At 40.7% G+C, this 27,362-nt stretch overlaps 1 protein-coding gene across 8 annotated transcripts in view; it reads left to right on the top strand.

Annotated features, from left to right (window-relative positions):
• The window catches only part of RASGRP3 (RAS guanyl releasing protein 3), a 110,391-nt gene that overhangs the window by 75,667 nt on the left and 7,362 nt on the right, over positions 1-27,362 (top strand). For 7 of the 8 annotated variants that reach the window (XM_043918260.1, XM_043918261.1, XM_043918265.1 and 4 more), the window contains 7 exons: positions 1,337-1,510; positions 1,899-2,015; positions 4,055-4,330; positions 11,508-11,585; positions 15,851-15,967; positions 19,802-19,917; positions 22,653-22,800. In XM_043918260.1, the coding sequence (XP_043774195.1) occupies positions 1,337-1,510; positions 1,899-2,015; positions 4,055-4,330; positions 11,508-11,585; positions 15,851-15,967; positions 19,802-19,917; positions 22,653-22,800 (1,026 nt within the window). The remainder of the gene's footprint in view (positions 1-1,336; positions 1,511-1,898; positions 2,016-4,054; positions 4,331-11,507; positions 11,586-15,850; positions 15,968-19,801; positions 19,918-22,652; positions 22,801-27,362) is intronic. The other variant, XM_043918267.1, reaches the window with a different exon arrangement.

Here is a 27,362-nt window from a genome sequence, read left to right as displayed (position 1 = left end):
ACCAAAGATAAATATTATCCTGTCTTTCTTTTATGGCACAGGAGCTATATTTCTGTCGCTATTTTCAATGTCTCCTTTCATAGGATTAAAGCATGATTTTCTAAATACTCAGTGGAGATTTAACCATTCAAGGTTTATTTTGCTCCACTGATGTCTCCCAAGTGAATGCATTTGGCTGGGCCCTTCATTTGGGGGGAAGAAATATTTATTTAGGTTGGGATTTGTATAAATGCCTAATTATGGGTATAGGTTGAAATTAGGAACTGTAAGCTTTCTGAAGAATCTTAACATTAGGCTGTTTCTTTCTCAGGGATGGAGATCCTGGATTAAATTTTTCTTTCTTACTTTGTCTTGATAGAGTTCCTTCTCTACGACCCCTTTCTTCCTTTCGGCTGTGGTCTCTTCCTAGCCACCTACTCACTCACTCACTTTCCATTTGTTATAATATTTGCACAATTGTTCACAAGTAGCTTTTGTCTTTGTCTCACCAAGCTTTGGGCATGTCACTCCTTTTCCAAGATGCCAAAGAATGAATTACATTATTGCTTGCAAAGAAGAACATGAGGTCAGAAGTATGGATTTCTGAAAGACTGATTCTTTTCACTAAGTAATCCTTCTTGGAGAGGACCTTTTGAGTCCCCACAGGCAGGCCATGAGAGGAAACCTCGTGCCCTGTTTAAATGATAGGAGGCTCTTGTGTATTAATATCTGATGACTCCCATGCTGACTTCAAGAAAATGTGTCTGTTTTGTAAAAGAGTGGCCTTACTTCAATTACTATTTTTTCTCTTCTTTTCTTGAGAACAATTTTGCAAGCTTATTCTGACTTGAAATTATGATTTTTATGTTCATTTCCTCTTCTTTAATGCATGCCATTGTATCTCAAACTTGCCCAACCACTGGAATCACCAGTAGTGGTGAAAAATGGAGATTCTTAGATTATTCCTCTGGAACAGTGATCCTTTTGGTCTAACAAGTTTCCTGAAACCAGTGTTTTAGCAAATGCCCCATGTGGATCTTAAGATCCAGCAAATTTTGGACTCACTGGAATGTGACTTTGAGTCTTATCCCTTGCTCTCCCCACCAACACTATGGTGTGTAATAATTGTGGGTCTGTGTATGGGAGAGTGAAATGCAGTGAAATAGCATGTTAAAGGTACAGATATAGTCATTATTCATAGTATATTCATATGTGTAAGATGCCATTGTAAGTGTGAAATGAAAGAAATAGTGATGTTATTGTGAAACATTGTCTCACCTCTTCCATGCAACATTCTAATTTATGATTTTTCAAAGACTCCATTATAACTCAGAGTCTCTGAATTTTCCTTTACTAGTTCACTGATTACCAAAGCTATGTCATCCATGGCTGCCTGGAGAATAACCCAACCTTGGAGAGATCTATTGCTTTATTTAATGGAATCTCTAAGTGGGTCCAGTTGATGGTTCTTAGCAAACCAACTCCTCAGCAAAGAGCAGAAGTCATCACAAAGTTTATCAATGTTGCCAAGGTATGTATATCTATTAATTAGACTGGGATTCTTAAAGGGTTCCAGATATTCATTCACTTGGTTGAGAAAAGTCATTGAAGAAATTTGGAATTCACAATGTAGAAGGCAATTAAACTACCCATAAACGTCTAATGAACAAATATACTTCTCTCATGCAAGAAGACTGCTTTTAATTGGCAACACTTGGAAGTATTTAATGTAGCTATGTTCTGTGAAAGGATTGGTATATTTTTCTAGTGAGTTTCGTTTGTATTTCATTTTGAATTGATATTGTTTTTCCTACATCCTTGTTATTAAAATTGTACATGACTTCATCTCCACTGCCAAAAGGTGAGAATAATTCAAAAATTGTTACAAAGTATTGAAGTTAACATTTTTTTTATTGCAGAAGCTCCTTCAGCTCAAAAATTTTAACACCCTGATGGCAGTGGTGGGAGGCCTCAGTCATAGTTCCATTTCCCGGCTCAAAGAGACCCATTCTCATCTTTCTTCAGAAGTTACAAAGGTACAGTGAATCAGATCATAATCTCAAGTAAAAAATTTGCTTGGAAATTGTTTAGAGGTAGGATGATCCTAACAAATGTCACTCAGAAGGGAAAAGTTTTCTTCTTAGACAATAGGAGGTTATAGCCATACCTCCTGGAAAAACAGAAGTGGCAGCAAGTGTTTCAATACAAATGCTTTTAAACCCCATTAACATATTGTAGTTGTAAATATTAAAAAAATGTGTATTTGGTGCTTGCTATGTGATCGGTGGGGTCGCAAAGTGTCAGACACGACTGAGCGACTGAACTGAACTAAACTGATGTGATTGGTATTGTGAAATACATGAAGGTTACAAGGCAAATAAGACAGATATCATTCCTGTTATCCCCTCCTCAAATGAAGTCATTGAACACCTAGTCTCTTCATAGCACTGGATTCAACATTGTATCTTGTATCTTCCATGGTAGAAGATACAAAAGAAGAGGGAGGAGACAGAAAGAAATCTTTTGTATAGAAAGCCTTCAGATTTATAGCTGAGTTTCCAGGAACAAAAATAATTTAAAACAACTATTGTTTCCCAAACTGAACTTTTTCCAGACCACAATTAAATTTTTCCTTATTGAGCAAAAAAGAACATTTCATCCTTATGAAAAGATTTCTCTGTAAAAGTGTACTTTGCTATATCAGTAAGGACACTTTCAGCTATAAGTTAAAAAAAATCTTGGAATTGCCTAAATAATAAGGAAATGGATTGTGTCACATACCTGAAAAGTCCAGAGGCAAGGCCAAGTCCACTCATGGGCTGATCAGAACTCTGGCTCAATTGCTCTGAATTCCTCTGAGTGTGAGGTTTTTGTTTTTGTTATTCATCAGACTGATTTCCCTCCTGACTGGGTTGTCTGCAACAATGGAAAAATTTTGCTCTTTTGTTTATGAAAGTTGGAAGTAGGGAAAACCCCTCTTTAGCTTTGCCCCCATGGAATAAAGACCTTCTTTTTTAGGCAGATTGGCCCATCTGAAATCACATGCCCCACCCCTGCGCCAATAATAGTATCCAGAGGAATACAACATGTAGATTGGCTTAACTCTGTATTCCTGAGCCAATCATAAACCAGAGGGATGAAATTATGATGATGGTAGATCAGAACCTATACTTGGACTTGGGCATGGAAATTGCTCCATCTGAGACACATGGGAAAGAGTATACTAGTCAAAGTTAGGGTCTATTAGGAAGGTCTGGTTGCCGTTAGACAACCAACAATAACTTGTTCATATGAACAGGAGAATTTAAGCCACAGAAGCACTGCTGACTAACTTCAAACACTGTACTCATTTCAAGTATAATGGGGCTCATTATGTGTTTCATTTTCCTTTAGATTAGTACTGAATTTCCAGTAGAGAGCAAAACATATTTTAAATGTGAAGAATAAGAACTCAATGGAAAAAATAGAAAAAAAAGAGAATTCAATGGAGGCTCATAGAGGCTTGGAACCACCAGTGTATATTGAAAAATTATTTATTCAAGCTACTCTTTCTTACAGAAAAAGAAAGCTAATGTCCCTAAAAGTGAAGTGACTTGCTTAAGGTCACCTTCTTACTTAGTGGCAGAGTCCAAAACCACAGCTATCTCACACATCAATATGACTGTTCCTGCCCCCATCCTGTCCCCTTCAAGTTATATCTTGAATGCAACTTTCTTGGAACTAGGAAATTTTAATATACTGCATATCTTAATATAATATATGCTTATTTGTTGGATTGTAATATTTCCATGAATTATTAAATACTTATATAATGATGCCATTTAACATCTCAACATCCCTAGTAGGTAGGCAGAGGTGTGGGCTATTTCTGTTTTGTAGCAGAATGGAACAGGCTGTCCAATTCATAGTCAGGTTTTCTAACTTTCTTTTTCCGGTTTAGTATCTCCCTGCATCAATGTTGGTGCAATCAATACTTCTCTTGGTAGCAGAGGAATTTCCTAGCCACACACTGTTGGGCCTGGGGGTGGGCAGAAGGGAAGGCCGTTTGAAAATCTACTTTTCCATCTGTTCCCAGAACTGGAATGAAATGACGGAGCTGGTCTCCTCCAACGGCAATTACTGTAATTACCGCAAGGCTTTTGCCGACTGCGACGGCTTCAAAATTCCAATCCTTGGCGTCCACTTGAAAGACTTGATAGCAGTCCATGTCATTTTCCCAGACTGGACAGAGGAGAACAAAGTGAACATTGTGAAAATGCACCAGCTCTCCGTTACCCTGAGTGAACTGGTCTCCCTGCAGAATGCCTCTCACCACTTGGAACCCAACCTGGATTTGATCAACTTGCTCACGGTGAGTTCAACGGGCTGGAGTTTGTGCTCCAATAGACTGGAGCTTGAACCTCACCTCCCAGGGGATGCAGGAAGATCCCCACCAGCAGTTCACAGTGAGGGCAAGGGAGGGGTTGGATGCGGGGTCAGTGGTTGGGAAGAAATCTCAAAGGAGGAAGGGTGGGGAAGCCACACCTGTAATTTGTGTAAATTCATACTGTTAAATATGATCTCCAAGCAAAGAAAATTCAGTTTGCTTTGAGGGTCCCAGTCTCTGCCCCCATAGCTCTGGTCTCTGGAGTTCTTAGAGAGGCCCTTCAGCTCTGTCCTCGGTGCCTCACAATCCTGCCTCACACTTAACTAATTCGTCACCCCCTTCCCTGTGCCCTCAGCTCACTGGCTTCTCCGGATCCTCACTGCACTGCTATAGCTGAAGCCTGGAGTAAAGCAGGAACCTCCTCTGAGATCTCCCTGCCCCCACTCCCACCAACCTCCCCTAACCACCAGAAGCACTTCCCAGTCTGGCCCTGGAGGCCCTTCAGGACTTGTTTTCTGACTCTTAGTCTCTCCTTGTTGCTGATTACCCGATCCCACATCACACCTGCTTTGAGGAGTATGGGACTTACGCTTTTCACCATTAATTGCTGCCTTCTACTTTCTAGCCATTGCATTTTCTTGGAAAATCCTTTCCTTACCCCTCCATCCTAACCTCCACCCCCTACCCCATGACTAGCTTAAATTTAAATGCCTCTCTCTTTATTTAAATGCTCTCAGGGAGCCTTCTGTTTCCCTCCAAAGCAGTAATGCATCTGTCACCTGTGTTGCCCTTGCACTTTGTACTTTCTTATCTACAGGAGGTACCACTTGACATTAGATTTTTTTTTTTTCTGTCTACTTGCCTTATGCATCGCATGTCCACAATACCTTTCATAGTACCTGGCATATGTAGGGGCTCAACAGATGAATTGAATGCTATCTTTAGGAATGATGTAGGTTGGAAGAAGTTAACCCACTTCTCATCATTTTGGGCATTAGTGGCACACACAGTTAGCCAGTCTCTAGGTCCTAGCACTTTTAGATACACAGGTGTGTAGAAGAGAATATTTCCCATTGGCTGCTTCTTTGTCAGGGGGACAAGAGGCATAAGCAAATTCTCTCAGCCTAGCTGAAACAAATGGAGGAGTAACTTCCTTGTTTGGGTTTATGACACTGTAGCATTTGAAACTTGGCTGCAATACTGAATTAACTACTTCCTTCCAATGGCCATAGGAAATGAAAACAACAATCCTCTGAAGCTCTGAAGGGCTAAAAAATCCTCTAGGGCTGCTGCATTGGAATAAGAGTGTGGTTCCTAGACCTTCTCACCCACTGTTCCTAGAACACATAATTGTCTACCAAAGAGTTGACCCCCTAGGTGTAGGCAATAATGGCAGCTGCCTTCTTCGTATAAAGCAGAAGTGGCCAACACACAGAAACACAAATCTCTTGGGGTTCAGATTGTGTGACAAATAATAAACACTGAGACATTCTCACTGGGGGCGGGGGGAACCTCACAATCACCCAGGCACCTGCATTTATTAATCATTTGCCATGTAAATCTGTTTCTATGAATAAGTGACCAGAGTCGCAGCCCCAATCAGACTGTGTAAACCCACACACACAGGTGATGTCTGCAGACCAGTCTCAGGGTGTAGCCGAAGTTTCAGGTGTCTTTATTCAGACTGTCTCCCTGAGGTGGAGGATAACTTCACATAGCAGCTGCCTACATCTGGGCAGTTTCTCATCTGGAAAAAAGATAATGATAGAGTAGGGGAGATAATTTTTAATTGTAAAGGCAGCAAGCAACATCATGACAGAGAAATCTTAAAGGATTTTGAATGAAATTTTGGGATGCCAATAGAAAAGCTGAACTCCAGAAGTAAAAGCTAAGAAATAATTGGGTTTTACTGAGAAGGAAAGAAAAAAGAAAAAACCCTCAATCTCTAGCTATCTCTCTCTCTCTCAGAAACGGAAGGAAAATTTAGAAGCCACCAGGCATCACATTTAGTCAGAGCAGTGGTGGTAGACTGTAGTATCCTGGCCAGAATCCCTGATGGGAGATATAGCTGTTAACCTTGCCTCTGCAGTTTTTTAGCTTTGTCTCCTTGCTCACTGACTTTGGATTTTTTTTCCTAAAGAGTTTTGTGCTCATTTGTGAGGTCTCACCCAGTTCTAAACTTCTGTGGTTCTAGATGTAAGGAATGGTGGAGTCTTGGGACTAAGGAACCCTATCCCGTGGTTCCAGCCCAGCACGCATCAGGATAGCAGATTTCCAGAGATGCGCACAGTCATCAAGTCAGCTCCTACTTGAAGCCAAGAGCCTTACTCTCTCCTCACAACCAAGGAGAAAGTTCATTCTTCATGGCCATAGGCAGATTAATCTCCTCAGAATCAGGGTGGAGGAGGCTCCCAGGAGGTGTTCCCTGGAGCCCAGTGAACATTTCATGAACCACGTACTTGTTGGGATGAGAACCATGTGATTGACAGCAGCTGCCCAAATGCATGTGAGGTCATTTTTAGGCACAGCATTGAAGGGGTGATTCTTTCTGCTCCAAGACCCTAGGTCAAGTTTCTGCCTGAAGTGATTGCTTCTAAATATGGCCCCTGGTGAGGAAGCTGATATCAATTGAGAGCTCCAAAATATGTATAGCAATGCTTGAACTTTCTGTAGTAATCGATTCCAGTTTTCACAGCACTTTTCACATACATTGCCTCAGTAGATTCTCACACACACCCTGTGATGTAGTCTGGGTCGGTCAGAGGGCGTAACATCACCCCTGCTCCTTCCTGTTTTAGAAATGAAGAAGCTGAGAGTCATAAAGGACAAAAAAGCTTGCAAATAACCAACTTCTGAATGCCCAGTTTGGATGTTTCTCTCTTTCACGCTCTGATGGACATTTACTCAGTAATGTGGGAATATTGCTGATATTTATTTTATTTTGCATCTTTGAAACTTAAATAATCTCTCTTTTCATGGGTGTCAGTTGTGTCCAACTCTTTGCGACCCCGTGGACTGTACAGTCCATGGAATTCTCCAGGCCAGAATACAGGAGTGGGTAGCCTTTCCCTTCTCCAGGGGATCTTCCCAACCCAGGGATCGAACCCAGGTCTTCCACATTGCAGATGGATTCTTTACCAGCTGAGCCACAAGGGAAGCCCAAGAATACTGGAGTGGGTAGCCTATCCCTCCTCCAGGGGATCTTCCTGACCCAGGAATCGAACCGGGGTCTCCTGCACTGCAGGCAGATTCTTTACCAACTGAGCTTTGAGGGAAGCATGTAAAGAACAAGTTAATTACAAAACAAAATCTATGTGAGCAGGGACTCTGTTTGCCATTTTTATGATCATAACCTTAGCCCCCCAAACAGCACTGGGCACATGAAGAAAAGGTGACCATACCACCAAACTGCTGTGATTTAGGTTATTCCCTGTTTGATGGAAGATCTGGAGAAGACCCTTTCCATTGTGATCCTAATTCATGTAACCAGGAGCTTTCAGACTGAGGCTTCTTGTTTTACGGTACATGAAATAGTCTGATTTTTTTTCATAGTATTTTTAGATCTATCAGTTACGTTTACCATTCTGAGTATATGCAAATAACTGGAAAGCCCCTGTATTTTTACAATTGAAGAAGAAGAGGAGGAGGAGGAGGGAGAGGAAGAGGCAGAATTGTAAAAATTGTGAATGGAGATAATTTGATGATCAAGTGTGTGTTGTTTTACAATTCTCCAGTCAAGGCAATGTCAGTCCTAAGATGCAGACTAAATCCACAGCCATCTCTGCTGATAGGCTTGGATGTAAAAGCAACAACCTGAAACAGTGACTCAGAACATTTTTCAGAAACAACCAAACTTAAAATGTTAGACAGAAATAAACATTTTTAAAATCCCATTGACAAGCTGCCTCTATTATTAAAAAGGTGTGTAGGAAGTAGAACAGGGCCATAAGGCCCCGAGGAGATCCAAGAAAGCAAGTAAGATTGTGACTGGGAAAGCAGAGAGATGGCAGGACTGACCCAGATGGCAGCTCTGTATTCATGGTTGAACACTGTGGCTGCTATATTGATTGGAAGCCAAACCCTGCAGTTCCCTTCTGTGTGACCCTCTGAAACAAACTGCAGTGGACACATACTAGCTCATTTAATCTTCCCAACAATCCTGGGAGGGAACTATTATTGATTCCCATTTTACAGATTGAGACAGACTCTAAGGGCTAAAACTAACACAACATTGTTAATCAACTATATTCCAGTAAAAAAAAAAAAATCTTTTTTAAAGGTTAATGACTTGCTTAGGTTCATACTGCCACTAATGAATGGAAAGCAAACCTTGGAAGAAAACCAAAACAGTTGCATCATGGAGTCAGCTATCTGTTCATTTGACACAAGAAAATCCCCAAGGATGTTCTGTATCTTTTGAAAGAGCATCGCCCCTCCTTGGTGTGTGGCATATTTAGGTTTTTGGTTGGATGTTCTTGCACTGCCATCTTCTCTTCTCCAGCAGATGCCAGTGCCATCATTAGAGGAGGAGTCAGGAGAACAGGAGCATACTCACTAAAGCCCGGGTTAACTCCTGATATCGAGTAATTCGGAAGGAAGAAGTCACTCAGTTTTCTAGGTGGCATTCACAATGCAAGGTAGCGAACTAGGACAGGGATTATGGGGGCAGAAAAGACAGGTATGCTCTTTGCTTTCGTGAGGCTTGGAGATCAGCAGAGTCTTCTACTGTGGAATTTACAAAATGGTCAGCGACTTTTCATGGCAGATGTGCTTTATTTGACCCACAAGGACACATAAAAATTTTTTTATTATTAGATGCTAGTGCTTAAAATGGGAGTATTTCATATAACAGTCCAGATCTGTGACTTCTTTTGATAAATTGGAAGATGTGGCAACTGTCAGCCTGATGACGGTTTGCCTTAGCTGAGTAGTAGCTGTCCCCCATTCATCAGAGCTCACATCCGCCCCCTTGCTTCCCTAACCCAGAGATCCAGGGTCCGATTCCACTTACCAGCACAAATTTTTCTTATTGTTGGGCTAAGAGGAAAGATCCCCAAGTTAATCACATTGCAAAACTCTTTTGCCAAATTCTCCGTTGTACCAATGTCTCTATCACAATCTCCCTTTCACGCATCTTCTTTTACTCCATTATACAGTAGGCTGGCTCCTAAAAGCATTTGTTTGTGACATGGGGCTAGTTCCTTTCCAGCAAAAAGTCAGGGCCCCTGGAGGTAGAAGTGACCGCTCTTCAGGGGAAGGTGAATACAATGTGCATTCTTTGTGAGCAGGATTTTCCTGATCTGAAATGATACTGGGGTAATTTTGTAGTAAAGTCAGTTGTCAATTTTATTATGCTCAGAAAACACCTTTAGATGACAAAGTCTAGGTAAAGCAATACATGATCAGATGAGTGAAATTCTTAACTTACATGTTATGTTTAGTAGGTAGAATAGTGACTAGAATGGCCCTCACCATATATTAGGTGGCCGATAAATATTTGTTCAATGAACGCTGCAAGAATGCCGTTTTATAATGCCAGCTTCTTCTTTTTTTTAAATGAGATAAAACAGAAAGATAAATTCTTCAAAGATATCCTTTGCCTCTGAGTTTTCTCTTGCTTCCTTCTTCTTTCTCTTCCCTCTCATTCCATACCCGTACACATTAAGCCTTTATCTAATTTATCTAAACCTTTTTTTAATTGAGTTTTTAAAGTTTGAATTTTTTCCTAGGTAGAAAACGATTTAACTTTTTTGGCTGCGTCGGGTCTTAGTTGTGGCTCTTGCGGGCTGTTTCTTGGTGGTGTGCGTTGTCTCAGCCTGGTGGAATCTTTAACTGTGGCACGTGGCCTTAGTCCCCCAACCAAAGATCGAACCTGCGTACCCTACATTGGAATGCGGATTCTTAACAACTGGACTCCCAGGGAAGTCCCTAAGCTTTTATTTTTAGACGAAATATATTAAAGGAAAATTTTCATGCTTAAATAGTCAGAGAAAGGATAGGGCACATGGTTCTCTTCCCTGATGATGCCATGGTATGATTCATCTTAACAGTGAAGGGCATATATGGGAATTATCCAGGCTTATTTAAGTCTTATGCATTCTGTTTTAGGTGAATGAGACCATGCATTTTAAGGTTTTATAGATTTTATCCGTACTCTTCAGTCTTGGCATATGTTGTCATCCTTGCCTATCCTGTTTTTTCTCTCGGAAGGTCCCAGTTTACAAATTCCTCTGTGAATCCATTCTGATCTTTTCAGTCTTCCGTGGTCCCTCCACACAATAATAGGAGTAGTTTTAGTAGCTGTAACAATAACAATGACAGCAACAACATCAGATTACATTTGCTGAGACGTCACTGTGTACCAGGCCCTGTGTGAAGTTGTCTACATGCAGTATTTCGTTTGATCCTGATAAAAATCCAGTTAGATAAGGGATTTTTGTGATCGCTCCCATTTTACAGAAGTGGAAACTGAAGGTCAGAGAGAAAACAACTGGCTCAAGGATCACAGAGTTAACTAGAGACAGGCTTAGGATTTGAGCTCAGGTCTCCAAAACCTCTCCGCCATGCTTATACACGCTGCTCCACGAAAAGTTCCTACAGCACTTATCGTGGGACAGCGTCCTCGCATTTAGCTTTTGTTGCCTTTTGTTGATATGAATATATCTTTTTGTGTTCAGGTCCTATTTATTCAAATAGTGTCAGGCCCTTGAGGGCAGAAATGACTTTATACCATTTTGTATCACCAGAACCTAGCACAATGCTCGGAAATAATAGAAACCTTTTAATTGCTCCTTTATTTCTACAGTTCTCTAATCAAACCTCTAAGACAGCACTGATTCCGTGTCCAAGTCTTATTTTATGCACTTGTCCTATTCTATAACATCAAGGATTCCTGATCTCTGGCTCTTAGGAGCTTGGTTCTTAGGAACTGCTCAATAATTATTGAGAAATTGAATCAATGGTTCTTAAATGCTGATGACCATACTAGGTTTAACTTTTTTCTTTTTGAAATTTCATTTCCACCTTAGCATGCTATCTTTTTAATGTTCTACGTTCAGTGCACTACATTGGCCCCAAGCATTTGGTTTGAAGAAATTTCAGCAATGTAAATAAGTAAATAAATAATTCAGCATTCTGATTTATCCCTTCTAATTTGTTGTAGCTTTCTCTGGACCTCTATCACACAGAAGATGATATTTACAAACTATCACTGGTTCTGGAGCCTAGAAATTCTAAATCGGTAGGTATTGCTTTCTCTCTAAGGATTAGTGATAAACACCATTATTTGTCATTTATAATAATTGCCCATTACAATAGTGCTATGTGGTCTAAAGATTGAGGAATATAAAAAAATCTATATTCTCATTTTACCAGTGGAACAGCTTAGCCCTGACAGATAATTATCTCTTCACTTCACAGGCTAACAAAGAAAAACATCATTTCCAATTACTCTGTTTTATTCTTGATCTTCCATGTTCCTTCTGAGAACTACCTACATATAGGGCTAAAAAAAAAGAAGTGGTAATAATAACTCGTCTTAATGTTAAAGATCATTCTGACCCTTCCAGGCTTTTTTAAAAGCCTATTCAACATAAAATTAGATTTAATAAATTTTAAATACCCTAATCATAAATCACAAATTTCTCTACTAATGATTGACCCAACTCAGAATTTCAATATCTCATTAGGATAGCACCTCACTTAATTGATAGTTGACTCTTAGTAAAGAAGCATTATACAATGAGTTGAAGAAATTGTATTACTGAGTGTACACTGCTCATTACTTTTAGCAAGTAGACTGTAGCTCAAATATGTTTTACACTGGGAAGAAAAATATCAGGATGAATATGAAATTTACAATAAGGATGAAGTTTGCATGATGAAGAAAAAATTTCTATCTGTTTCTTATATATATATATCCTGAGATCAGTTTTCTTACAAATGTCTCATTCATTACCTTCATTCCAGTTGAGTTCTGTGGTGTGTTGCCAGCAACTCTAGACTCCAAGTCTGTCCATCTGATAGTACCCACTACAATTCTGAACCATTGAACTGAAAGAGGCAGAATGACTGTGAATGCTGTTCACAGCGAAGGGCAGGTGGGAGAGCATAAACTTGAGTCTGAGTCAGTTGACCCAGTAGCATCTGTTCTTAAAATAATGAGTGGTGTTTCCATCACTATGTTCCCCTCCTTGCCAGTCCCAAGAGGCTCATCTTCTGGGGACACTGCAGAACTCAGCATTATGGAAAGATACAGCACAGACAAAGGGAGGGATTAGGGCCAGACTCTTCAAAATTAGCATGATAAAGAGAGCTAGAAAGAAAGGTGGACTTCCCAGGTGGTGCAGTGGTAAAGAATCTGCCTGCCAATGCAGGAGATGAAGGTTTGATCCCCAGGTCGGAAAGATCCCCTAGAATAAGAAATGACAACCCATTCCAGTGTTCTTGCCTGGGAAATCCCATGGACAGAGGAGACTGGCAGGCTACAGTCCATGGGGTCACAAAGAGTCGGACACAACTGAGCACAAATACAAGCAAGAAAGAAAGGTAATGTTACTGAAAAAGGGAATTCATAGGCTTCTCTTTCATTCCATAGCTCTGGTGTGATGAAGCTGTCCTGTACGTGCACACACAGCATTGCCACCTCCTGACACCTTCCTTTATCTGTAACCAGGCATCTTAATTGCTGCCTGTTGGTTGTTGAATGCCTGGCAGGTCATAATATGTATGTTATCTCATTGACTCTGTTAAGCAATGAGATAACTCACAGAGTCTAGTGAGCATAGGTATCTTCGACACAGCCAGTAAGCAGGAGAATTTGGATTCCTCTTGGGACTGTCTGGCTTCATCACCTGTGCTTTTTCCTATGATGCTTCTCATCATTTCCCCACCATCTCTTGTTCAGAAACAGGGTAGGACCATGTTAGCATACATGCCTGATTTGTGCCCTTTAGATTTACTTTATTTTCAGTATCAAGTTTTGCCAATTTTAGGAGATATTTCCATCATATATATATATCTTTAAAAAGTATTTTTTTATTTGATTGCACCAGGTCCCAGTTGTGGCAAATGGGATCTTTGCAAAACATAGGATATAGTTCCCGGACCAGGAATTGAACCTGGGCCCCCTACATTGGAAGCATGGAGTCTTAGCCACGGGACTACCAGGGAAGTCCCAAAAAAGTGTTTTTATCTCTTATCAAAGCAGAAGCTTTTGAAGACCTTTCTAAGTGCTAAAATCCTGTGTTGTTTAGTCGCTCAGTCATGTCCAACTCTTTTATGACCCCATGGGCTGTAACCCTCCAGGCTCTTCTGTCCTTAGGATTCTCCAGGCAAGTATACTGGAGCGGGTTGCCATTTCCTTCTCCAGGGGAATCTTCCTGACCCAGGGATCAGACCCCTGTGTCCTGCATTGGCAGGCATATTCTTTACCACTCCACCAGGGAAGCCCCCTAAAATGAAAATTCTATGAAAACACATTTCCCAATCCCTTTCTGTCTCTTCTCAAAGTGGAATGTCATCCTATTTTGTATTTAGTGTTTGATGCGTGTTGGGAAGTAGCGAACAATTTCCAGTCAAGATTATTACTGAGAGCCTGTAGCTTTTGCGTGCTTAAAGCTAGAGCTGGCCGACCTCACCTACTTAGTCTCAGAGCTTCTTGACCTTTTTCTCTTCACAATGGCATCCTTTGTGCCTCCCTAGTTTTTGTTTTACTTCATGTCTCAGCTTTTTCATGCTACCTCTAGGTCAAAAGAAATGCCTTATATTTCTACTTATAGAATAGTTAGGTCCAAGCAACTAAATATGTATAAATATTGATATTCTAATGACTTAGTACCTGCTTGAAAAACACACACTGAAAAAGATATTATTTTTATTTCATTCTTAAATAACCACAAATACTAATGTTAGGCATTGTACAATTTTTTAAATCTTGAAATCATATTGCTACTGTTATCCTTATTGCTTGTTCCAGATTGGTTTTTTGCTTCACAAAGATATGATATCATTGGTAGAAACATAGCATGATTTAATGGGTGAATTTTGTAGTTTGTGTGGAGTCCAACAACTGTTGAGTATAGCTATATTTCCCTTTGAAGTTTGAAATATCTTCTGGTATCCCTCTGAGTTTATGATAGTGCTTTGGGGAGAGGGTATCCCCCTCCTTGACCAAGTACCAAGGGAACCAAGGGTTTAGTCCTTTGTCATATCAATAAGATGAAAGACTTGACTGAAAGAGCCAAGATGGGCGTGTGTGTGTGTGTGTGTGTGTGTGTGTGAGAGAGAGAGAGAGAGACTGTGTGAAAGGGTGACCATATTCAGATGGCAGATATTTTTTGTTTTATTTGTAGCCCACATCCACCTCACAACATTAGTAGAGGCGTAAAACCATATAGTTACACCTCAGCTCCCCTTGCAAAAATGTTTGTTCCAAACTCAGTGTCCAATTAAAAAAAAAAAATCTGCTAATACATGTTTGTATGTAGGCACCAGAAAAAATATTTCATTGTGTGAGAGTCCAAGGGAGAGGACACAACGTGCACAGCACTCTTGGCTGGTCTCCTGATAGGACTGTTTTGTGCTTGTGTCGTATAAACGTATTATGCATTATTGCCACCATCTTCTCACATTCTTAAGTGAAAATATCTTGCAAGAAGGTGGTAACACCTTTGGAGAAAACAAGTTGCACTGAAGAGGGCTCAAGGGAGCTAGTGATTATTCAAACCATCAAGAAGTGATTAAGCATATTGAGAGAGACGCTGGCAAGATGGCATAAACTTGGCTGTGCACTGCGGCCTGCTTGCCACACACACCTAATTTATCACTGGCCCTGAGTATTAAAGAATTAGATAACTGGTGTTTCATAGGCTTTCCATTATACAAAAAAAAAAAACCCAAAAAATAACTGTATGGAATGTTATAGAGATGTTTACCAGTGTTTTAGTATTATTTAGGGAACTTGGATAGGATTTTTGGATGAGCAATGTTTTTTCCCCACCTAAAATAATGCAATCTAGGCTCCTGCTAAACAAAACACACTATCCAAATATATGTTTGGTTACAGATTAGATTCTACCGACAAAATATTCCATTAACGTTTTCGTTGATGTTTGTTTTAAAAACATTTAAGTGTGACACAAATATAATTTTCTACTGATGTGAACATGCAAAACTCACATGTCTTTCTCAGTGTCCCTCGTCCAGATTGCTCAAAGTCCCAGATAAAGTTGAAAAACGTGTGTGTTTTCCATGTGTAAAATAGCTAGCTAGTGGGAAGGTGCTGTCTGGCACAGGAAATTTAGCTTGATCCTCTGTGATGGCCTAAGAGGGGTGGGCTGAAGGTGGAAGTCGGGAGGCAGCCACAAGAAGGAGGGGATATATGCACACATGGAGCTGACTGACGTTGTTACACAGCAGAAACTAACACAACACTGTGAAGCAATCATACTCCAATTTAAAAAATTAATCAAAAAACTTTTTTTTAACGTGTGTGTTTTCTGTCAGCAGCCTACCTCCCCTACGACGCCCACCAAGCCTGTGGTTCCCCTGGAGTGGGCCTCAGGAGTGATGCCGAAGCCAGATCCTACAGTCATAAACAAGCACATAAGGAAATTAGTTGAGGTAAGTGAGCCCTAAGAGGCCCCTTTGTCTTTCCAGAATGTTCTCTGGTACCAGCCTAGGTATCAGCTGGAGTCCATTAAAACAGCCCTCTGGCAGGTAGGAGAAATTTAACAGACACTTAGCTCCACCTGGCCATGGTTTCTGGGGGAAGACTCTCCCAGGAAGGCCCCCTTTCTCCTTTCTTTCTGTGGGTTCTCACTTGTCCAAATACTCACAGCTACTTAGAACTCCTGTCTTCCCCAGGCATTTGGCACATTTGTCATTGCCCCTGCAACCCAAAGGACTGTTTGAAGGTTAGAATCTACTCATTAAAAATCCACATGGGGGGACTTTCCTGGTGGTCCAGTGGTTAAGAATCCACCTTCCAATGCAGAGGATGCGGGTTCAATCCCTGGTGGGGGCACTAATATCTCACAGGCCACAGGGCAGTTAAGCCTGTGAGCTGCAACTTCTAAGCCCGTGTGCCACAATGAAGACCCAATGCAGTCAAAAAAAAAAAAAAAAAAAAAACAAGAAACAACCCACGTGGATCATAATAAAATGCTTGATAAATTGGTTACCTGAGGGTAGGAGGAAAATCCTGCAAGGAAATCGTTTCTTCAGCTTTGTATGTTTGGAGGTCTATGACACAGCAACATAATACCATTTAGGTAAGAAACATCACTTAATGAAGGGCAAGATGATGTCAGAGTTTTCCATGGAAACAAAGAGTAGATGCACCACTGTGGGGAAGATGGAAAGCACCTTTCTCAGGTGCTAGAAACTGTGATTATTGATTACACATCTACCTTTGAGGATCAGTATATCCTCAGGTACAACAGAAACAAGTCTTTGGTATAGAATGTACTCTTTGCTGGGAAAGAATGTTGACAGAAAAAGAATGTTCTACATCTTGGATCATCCACAAAACCATGAGGTGCTGATAGAAAAGTTTCATGGAGCATGTGAGGCAGAAAGGGAGGAAGGGGTGAGGGAAGATGATGACAAAGCCATAAGGTCCAGGGGGGACCACATGATGATGTGGTCGTGACAGACCCCACTTGGAGCCAGAGAAAGTGGGCAGAGGATCCAGGGACATGGAATTGTGGCTCAGGAAAGTCTAGAATCAAGAAGTAAAAGAGGTATTCTCTCTCCTACTCTTATGTCTGCTTTTCTCTGAATGCTCACTCCATTCTCTGCAGACAGGCCTTCTTTGCTCCACATGCGGAGTCTATTTTGCCCCTCAGTACTTTATCTCTTTTCTCTAATTCCAATTTCATGGGGGAAGGTTGACCCAGTTTTGATAGGTTGAGTACCAGTAACTTAATCAAATAAATGACTGGGTTTTACTTGAATTTCCATAATGAGTTTTATTCCACAAAAAATCTTACACTCTCCATATAAATATGGGTATTAAATGATACATTGTAAGCACTCCATAATAGTTAAATTTTAAGCAGTTTTGATTTGAATAAGTACTGAAAGTGAAACTTACAAAAAAAGTTCAGTTATCTATGGATAAACTTACAATGATGCCAGTCATATTTTAATGAAGTAATTTGTTCATTTATTCATTGCCTACGTCCCAAAATACTCCTGAATCAGCCTGAAACCTAAGGCAATAAAGATAAAATATAATAGAAACCACAGGGAAAGAGAGAGAGATTCATTACAGTAGATGCCAAGTCAAGTATTTGCATACATGTGTTTGCAGGGAGAACTCACAAATTTTTTTTAAATCCTAAGAGGGCAATAGAAAATTCTTTTTTATTTTTCTCTGATTATAAAGAAAGCCAGGGGAATTCCATTGGAAGTCCAGTGGTTAGGACTCAGCACTCTCACTGGCCCCAGGTTCAGTCCCTGGTTGGGGAATTAAGATCTTACAAGCCATGTGGTTAGGCCCCAAAAAAAAAAAAAAAGCCAGAAACATTGTGAATATTAATGCATTACATAAAACATAGAAAGTAGAAGTTTTACTTTCAGGTCTTGGTATTTCTTCTGCCTAGGGATAATCACTGATAACTTGTAGATGACCTTGTATGACTTTATTCTACTCCCTCCATATACACACACACACATGCACATATATACATGTATATCTTTGAGCAAACTTGTTTAAGAACTCTGAATTCTTACATATATATAGATCTGTTTCTAGACTGTACTGTCTCTGCTAAGTTATAATACCATGTTGTTTTGGCTAATGTAGCTTTGATTTCTGATAAGGTACACTGTCTCTCATTGCTACTCAGTTTTTTTATTTCAAGTATAATTGACCTTCCAGGTGTTCTAGGTATTTGACTTTTCTACACATTATAAAATGATCACCATAATAAGTCTGGTTACCAACTGTCACAATACAACGATATTAAAATATTATTGACTGTATTCCCCAAGCTGTGCTTTCCATCCCATGTCATTTGTAACTGGAAGTTTTCACCTCTTAATTTCTCTTGCCTATTCTTTCATCCTCCCACTCCCCTCACCTCTGGCAAACACCTGTTTGTTCTCTGTATCTATGAGTCTGTTTCTGTTTTATTTTGTTTGTTCATTTGTTTTTTGAATCCTACATATAAGTGAAATCATATGATATTTGACTTTCTCTGCCTGACTTATTCCACTTAGCATAATATTCTAAAGTCTTTCCATGTTGTCAAATAATGGCAAGTTTGCATCATTTTTTTATGGCTGAATCTATTCCAGTTTATTCATATATCACACCTTCCTTATTCACTTAACACTTAGGTTGCTTCCATATCTTGGTTATTGTAAATAATGCTGGAATGAACATAGGGGTGTATATGTCTTTTCAAAAACAGATATTTTTGTTTTCTTTGGAAAAAATACACAAAAAGGAATTGATGGATTGTATGATAGTTCTATTTTTAATTTTTTGAGGAGCCTCCTTACTGTTTTCATAGTGGCTGCACCATTTTATAATCCCACCAAAAACAGCACATGAGGGTTCCCTTTTCTCTGCATCCTCAACAACAGTTGTTGTTTGTTGTCTTTTTGATAAAAGCCATTCTGACAGGTGTGAGGTGGTATCTCATTGTGGTTTTTATTTGCATTTCCCTGAGATGAGTGATGAGTGATATTGAGCATTTTTTCATATGTCTGTTGACCATCTGTAAATCTTCTTTAGAAAAATGTCTATTCAGGTCCTCTGCCTTTAAAAAAAATTTTTTTTTGGTCAGTTCTTTGTATATTTTGAATATTATCCCCTTTTAAGATGTATCATTTGCAAATAACTTCACCTCTTCAGTAGGTGGCCTTTTCATTTTGTTGATGTTTCCTTCCCTGTGCAAAAGCTTTTTAGTTTGATATAGTTCCAGTTGTTTGTTTTTGCTTTTGTTTCCCTTGCCTGAGGTCATTACTACTCATCTTTAACAATTTTAGGCTATTTTCAACATGTTACTTCTATTGGAACTTTAGAATGAATTTGTTCATTTCAAACAAATTCCCACTGGGATTTTTATTGGAATTGCATTACGTGTATACTTTGATTTTTGAGATAATTTAACATTTAAAGTTTCACTTTCTATTGTCATGGTGTTGGTATTTGTAAATTCACCAGCCTCACTCCTACTCAACCCAGAGGTCTTGGTTTAGACCTTGCTTTCTTCAGGAAATATTTTAAAATTTATCTCCACCTCCCCTCATAGCATTCTGCCTTTATCTTCAGCATCGCACTTATCTCATTATACCATAAAGGCCTCTCAATTTTGTTATCTCCCACTAGATTTCAAGCTCATTGATAGAAAAAATAGTATGCTTAATTATGCTTTCCCAATAACAAGTTCAGAGGCTGCCTCATAAATAGTCATTCAATAAATATTTGTCTTTCCTTTGCAGTCTGTGTTTAGGAACTACGACCATGACCATGATGGGTATATCTCCCAAGAAGACTTTGAAAGTATAGCTGCCAATTTTCCCTTCTTGGATTCCTTTTGTGTGCTGGACAAAGATCAGTAAGTTTAATTTTGTTATATTATAATAATGCAGGTGTCCTGAAGCAGAAAATTACTATCAAAGGAGAGCAGAGAAGTCTCTCTCTAATTTATATCCTAAAAGCATTGATCCTAGTGATTTAATGAGATATGTCTAACTTTTTGCTGTTTTTTTCTTGGTGTCCATGAACATGACTGGTTGGATAGAATCACAAGGCAGATCACATCGTTAGTGTTAAGTAGAGGGTCACGTGCAAATTAGCCCAGCTCTCCATTTCACATATTACTGCTACTACTTAGCAGATGAACTATCATCAACCCCAAAACCTCCAGCAAAAAAAGAATAGAGGCTAATTATAGTTAGGTCTAGTACAGTAGAGTCTTCATCATCACTGGACCAGGGAGTAATCTTAAAAATCATCAAGTAAGTATGATTTTTTTTTTTTGATTACTTACGGTGTTCAGCTACAGGTGAGCAGGTGACAGGTACAGATAGCCAGAAAGTGTCCAGGCTTTTTGTCTTTGCTAGCTCAAATGCTGTCTTGAGAAACAAAGGAAAAATATGTTTCTCTTTAGCTTCAAATGATTTTTGAGAGATTAAGTAACTTTAGAGGCTAAAACTGGATCGTTAAATTTTTTTTAAAATTGGCAAGAAACTCTGACATTAATAATTTTATCACTTCATTTTTAATTATGTGAGATTAGCTCCTAGTTTAAAAATTATCTGTAATGAAATACTGGATTTTATTTTGGTTATATATCCAAATTATATCATATTAAAATCCTCTAATATTTGTGTTGGTGTGAGAAATTTTTAAAAAGTTAAACCTGTAAGTGATTCAGCACAGGGAAAGCCTTGGTAACTTATCATAAACATCTTAAAACCTTAATCTATCTTCACTGTATAACTAGCTCAGTGACATACTTTAAAAATACTTATATACTTTTAAAATAAATTATTAGAAACATAAACTTCTCTTATAAAATCAAGTTTAAATTATCTGCTGACTTTAAATTATCTGCTGACTACCCACTTCTTCCCTGTTTGTTTCTGTCAGTAACATGTATGTAGAATATGAACTTAAAATCACTTTCCAGTCTTCATTTTCTTACTCTGCCATTCTTTAGATGGAACTGAGTCTGTCCCAGCAAATACATATGTTTTTTTCCTAAAAATATAATAATCTTCCCTAAAAATGAAGGTTTAAAGCATCCCTACATGATTTCTTGTCAGACATGCTTAGATATGTTGATTTTGAGAGGAAAGTGGACCATCCAGGAGAAGATTCTAGCAGGTTGTTGAAGATATGGCACCAAGATTCAAGAGAACAGTCAGGGTAGGAGACAGAGATAGTCAGGTCTTCAGTCCAGTGGTGTGAGCTAGAGTCCCAGGAGTGTGAGCACATTCTGATGGGAAAGTTTATTATTTTAATTAAAAAAAGATTCTTATCTCTTGGCCCCACTGCACAGCATGTGGGATCTAGTTCTCAGACCAGGGATGGAATCCACACCCCCTGCAGAGGCAGCACAGAGTCTTAACCACTGGACCATCAGGAAAGTCCCTCTGATAGGTAACTTTAGAGGAACGTGAGCATGGGGCCTGGGAATGTGGCTTCAGGGACTCCTCTCCCCACGTGCAGAAGCTGAAAGACATGGATCCTTCAGAAGAGCTAGAGAAGGAGGAGCAGAAGAGGCAGAAGGGAGCCATGGCTACATGGAATCACTGGGGAGCATGGAGAAGGGATGTCAAAAAGGGGGAATCCTGTCCCCATGTCACATACTGCCAGGAGGTCAGCAAGTTCAAGGAATGAGAAAAGGCCACTAAGGATGTTACTGTGACAGCTTCAGTAGAATGGTGAATTAGAAACCTGATTATTTGGAGGAAAAGAGTAATTGAAGGAAATGGAAAAAATGTCTACTGAATACTCCTCCGAAAAACTTCAGGAGTAAGAGAGAAAAGACAAGTGTTGGAACTGGAGGCAGGAGTAAGGAAAGATCTTTTTAAGGAGGAGACGTCCTGAGTGTATTTGTAAACAGAAGAAGGAATGGCTGACAAGATGGAGCAGAACTTAGAAGGGGCAGTGTCCTGGAGACAGGGGTAGGGGGGTGGAGGTGGGAGAATGACCCCAAGAAAGGACAGATGAGAGAGATGTGGTCTTCAACTCATGCTTATGTAGCGAGACGGCAACATGAAGTTCACCGACGTCAGTGGATTTGATGGGGTCTCTTGGTAAACAAGGAGTCAGGGTGTGCAGTGGTAAGTGGAACCAGAGGTTCTATGTGAAGAAGATCTGGGAGAATCACTCTAGTGAATGGTCTGTGTGCCAATAAGACATGAATGAAAAGGTTACCAATGGTAGTGATCTGGACGACATCAGGTGGAAAAATTTGAGAATGGTGGGTCCAGTTATCATGATTTTCCGCCTTTCTCCAGCAACTTGATTCTTGCAAACCCTGTGATGAGGCAAAGGCTAGAAAGGAGATGTCCTTCCGGAAGCTACTATTGGTAAATCATCTGACTTTCTGTGCTACGGTGCACAAGTCACCACCGCCCCCCCCAGCCCCCCACCCCACACACACTCTGCACTGAAAGCCGTCATTTGAGGTCCTCTCCTTTCGGATGTGAATATGTGAACAGGATAGCAAACATTCCCACCTGCTTTGGTCACAAAGGTTTGGGAGGCGAGTGATTTAAGTGTGGCAACGACTGAGCGACGTGTGTTTAAAGAGCCCTCTTTTCTTGGTTCTCTTCACAGGGATGGCCTGATCAGTAAGGATGAGATGATGGCTTACTTCCTGAGAGCTAAGTCCCAACTACACTGTAAAATGGGACCAGGATTTGTCCATAATTTTCAGGAGATGACCTATCTCAAGCCAACCTTCTGTGAACACTGTGCAGGATTTGTAAGTCTGTTTTTCAGTGTTTTCACTTGTATGTGGTGATTTGTGCAGTATTCTGAGAATGTGGGAAAATGGTCCAATAACAGAGTCTACGGTCTGTCTTAGATCATGTAAACCACGATGGCTCCCTGAAATGAAACATTCGATTAAAAGCAAGAGCTGCAGGTTGAGCTTGGAGAAGGCAATGGCAGCCCACTCCGGTACTCTTGCCTGGAGAATCCCATGGACAAGGAGCCTGGTAGGCTGCAGTCCATGGGGTTGTGAAGAGTCGGACACGACTAAGCGATTTCACTTTCACTCTTCACTTTCATGCATTGGAGAAGGAAATGGCAGTCCACTCCAGTGTTCTTGCCTGGAGAATCCCAGGGACAGTGGAGCCTGGTGGGCTGCCGTCTATGGGGTCGCACAGAGTCAGACATGACTTGAAGCGACTTAGCAGCAGCACCAGCAGGTTGAACTACACTTTTTCTAGGAATGCAGGGCTGGTGAAGACAGGGAAGGTTGGTGAGGACTATTAACTCAAGAGAGCAGTTTGACTGTTCTTACCTGCCAGGGAAAGGTTCTGCCCAGTGAGCCCTGGCAATCATCACTAGGTGGGTACAACTAAGTGGGGTATTTCTCATAGCCAGCTCCTCCCAATTCTTGTTTTATATGGTGTCAATCACTAGAGATCTATCATGACATGGCTCAATAATTCAAAGCTCAGAAAGGAAAAAAAATCTTTTCAAAGATAAGATGGTTATAATAATAAATAACATTTACTTGGAATTTGACAGGCATGAACTACTTAGAGACATTAGTGTAATTGATCCTCATAACTAGCCCATGAGGTGGGCGTTTTACTTTCCCCATTTGTGTATGAATGGAGGGAGGTCCAGAGTGGATAACCCAATTCTCCCCAGATTTCACAGCCAATAATGACTAGATCTGAGACTCAAATGCAGGTATTCTGGTTGTACCTACACCACTGCAACAAAGGAAGGTTGTACCCATCATTTCCCGCATTTGATGATTCTTTGGCAGTTAAGATCAGGTTTGGCCTTGGTATTAAAAAAAGACCCTTGAGCTCCGAACATCTTCTAGTTGATATCCTAGTAATAAAAGATGGAAAATGTGGTACCTACACGAGCGTAGCCCAGCAGCCAGATGAGAGGCATTTGTTCAGGTGCCAACTCAGTTTTGTTAGCTTCATTCAGCAGTCATGTCCCACTGTGGACCCACATGAAATTCATAGCTGATATCATATAAGCTCCCACTAAATTACATTTTCCCCTTTCATTCTTTTAAAAAGACAGTTTAATATTTTTTTACTTTTTTTCTGTGGCAGATCTTAGTTGAAGCAGGTGAGTACTTCATGCCGCACATGGGCTTCTCTCTAGTTGTACTGCATGGTTCAATAGTTGCAGTCAGCAGGCTTAGTTGCCCTGAGTCATGTGGGATCTTAGTTCCTTGATCAGGGATTGAAACCCCATCCCCTGCATTGCAAGGCAGAGTACCACTGGACTACCACTTTCATTCTTGAATAACTGGCTTTGAGGAGCTGAAGGGCAGGAGTTTCTATTCAAGCATCCCTCTGAGAATGGATAAATTTAGAGGCAGTGGTTACATCAAAGATGTGATCATAGCAGCTGCTGTGGTCAAGGGGCAAGGCCAGCCTAACAGCTCTCTTCGCCCACGCCAGGGAAAGAGAGGTTCTCTTACCAATTACGCCATTGGGATTGCATCACCTGACCACTTGATCATCAAACAAATACATCTCCTTTTTCATGTTTCTCTCTTCTGAGGGGGACTTTTGCCTGTGTCTAGACCTGAAAAATGCTCGAGTGGGAGTGGGATGGAGCCATGTGCAACTCTCTAGTGCAGAGGGAGGCCCAGGGAATTTCTTTGGCCAGGGCCCAGCTCAGCCAAAAGTCAAGTTGAGACTTTGACCCTGGCGTGGTGTGAGAGTTGGTAGGTCCTTATCAAACCTCAAGGCCTTATCTCTGCTCCCCAGTGCTTCTGGATGTCTCTCCCTTCCATGGAGGGGAACAACAAGGTAGGGTTCTTGGAGCTTCCACACTCCCCTCCTCAACTCATCACCGTACATTTGCTGCACTAGGTTTTAGATGCAGCTGTGATCAGGTAGAACGCTCTGGACTTGGAGTCCAGAACTCTGAATCTCAATTCTGCCCTTAACTCTATGTCCTTGACCAAGTTACAGATCATCTCCGAGTCTCTATTTTCCTACTTGTAAGAGAGGGTTAAGACTTACCTGTCATGTTGTTGTGATGAGTAAATGATATCAGATGTTGCATGCCACAGAGCTCAAAGTAAATCCTTCTCTCTTTGTTTTTTTAGTGTGCCTTGATACTTTTGGAGTTTAATTGAAATTAACTCATTTATAGTTTTAATAGCCCTTTGTACTTTCCGAAATACACTTAATTGCATTGCTACAATTTGAGTTGATCTTTACACAGGCATATTTAAAAAAAAAAACACCTCATTAGTTTTCAAAGGGATTTATAAAATATCATGTTCTACATGGGCATTGAAGGGACTTATGGGGGAATAGAAGGAACTATTTTTTAGTGCCTGGACCACATACTTTTGAAATAAATTCCATTTTGATGGTAAGGAAGGCAAACAGACACTGCTTGAAATACATTGATTTTAGAATTAGAATTCCAAAGCTGAAAGAGTTTTGCTAATTCCCTTACTTTGAACTCCAGAGAAGTTAAGCGACTTCCCTAAGGTCACATGGATCATGAGCAGCAGAATCATGACTCATATTCAGGTCTCCTGATGCTCAGTCCAGCGCTCCTTCCACCACAAACAATCACCCCTACAAGAGCCTGAGATCTCACAGTCAAAGGGCTATGGGAAGTATCCTCTCCTGTCCTTGGCTTGTATGCTGACCCAGAGCCTCTTTCTGCCTCGTGTTGTCTCCTGGTTCTTAAGTAAGCATTAGCAAGCAATGCTCTGACTTGCCCTCCTCATGTGTCTCATGCTTGACTTTATCTTTTTTAGCATTTAGCAGTTTCTGCAGCTGTGCTAATAACATGCTATAGCCAGATAATCAAATGCTTCTTAAACCTTATCCTCTCTTGTCCTAGATCAGTGGCTTTTGCTCTGATCTCATGCTAAACACCCAGGATCCATGGCTTCCTGTCTTTCCTCAAGTGACACATTCTTCACCTTCTTCTTTCCTTACTGACTAGCTATGAGATCTTGTCAAGTGACTTCACCTCTCTGTAGCTCAGTCTCCTTATCTGTAAAAATGATACAATTATCATTACCTATCTCATAAGGATCTGGAGGAGGGCATGGCAACCCACTCCAATATTCTTGCCTGGAGAACCCCCAGGGACAGAGGAGCCTGGCGGGCTACAGTCCATGGGTTCGCAGAATCAGACATGACAAGCGACAAAGCACAGGGATATTGTGAGCAGTAAATGAATTGCTACACATAGCTTACTCATTACTCACTTTGTGAAACTGCCTTTCACATAGCAAGAGTTCATTCAATGCTATCACTGTTATTTTTGTTATTACAAAGACCAGGGGCTCTGTGAGGAAACATTTTCTCATACCCACAAAGTTTCCCAGATGTGGGACCTTGCAAAGTATTTGACTTCCTGCATCATGACACTCACCTTTTATAAAAGGGAAGCAAACTTGATTATCATAAAGATCCTTACAGTTCTGACAGATGTGATTGGCCTACCTACCCACTTCCTTTTCTGCAGTGACACCTCCCCATCCCTCTTCCAGTCATCCAAGACACCTGAGGCCTTGCTTCCAGTTAGTTGTCTTAATAATTCTTCCTGTCTCCAAGGCAAAATGTTACCTTGTCCCAAGAGACATTTGTAATGTTTTCTGAAGGAACAAATTACTTTTCAGGCTCAAAGGAATCACTCACCACTGGTGGGATTTCCTTGTCAGAAAGAGAGTAAGGAGCAACCTTCCTACCGCCTTGAATCAGCAGCTACTTTCTCTTCTCCTAGGGCCATGATGCCCACGCTCAGGGCATTGTTCTCCTATAACACATTGTGCACAACACCCCCGTCTGTGTCAATAGCCCCTACCAGCCCTGTTTCTATCAAAATGATTTCATTAGGTAGATATCAGTCACTCAGCCTAAGCACAAAGAGGTTAGGAATGGAGCTTCTCCAACTTTAGGGCTAAGCCCATTTAATTCATCCATGCTCCCTGCTCCTGATGTCCCTGGTTCCCATATGCAAGGGCTGCAGGAGGCCTGAGAAAGAATGTGGGCAGCGCCCTTCTTCACGGAGGTTACAGCGAGGCAGGGGCTTGTGAGGACAGTCACCACGATAAGAATCCTCAAGTGCCTGGGCAGACACTCCCTTGTCACTTCCTCCATCCCACTTCTACCTGGGTTGGCACAGCCCGGGCACAGACCATACCCCGGGCACATGGAGAGAATAATGACATGAACAGATGCAAGATCTTTTCCTCTTTTGTGTTCCATCAAGGCAGAAATGCTTCTCAGAAAATAACCACGCAAAATTCAAATGCTTTAGTAGGATGGTCTGCTGGGTTGCTTACTTTCCCGTGCTGTGTGCTGT

This window comes from Cervus elaphus, chromosome 11 (assembly GCF_910594005.1).
Source record: "Cervus elaphus chromosome 11, mCerEla1.1, whole genome shotgun sequence".
NCBI classification, from domain to species: domain Eukaryota; kingdom Metazoa; phylum Chordata; class Mammalia; order Artiodactyla; family Cervidae; genus Cervus; species Cervus elaphus.
Note: the sequence above shows the minus strand (reverse complement) of the source record. Positions and strands in the feature narration are given on the sequence as shown.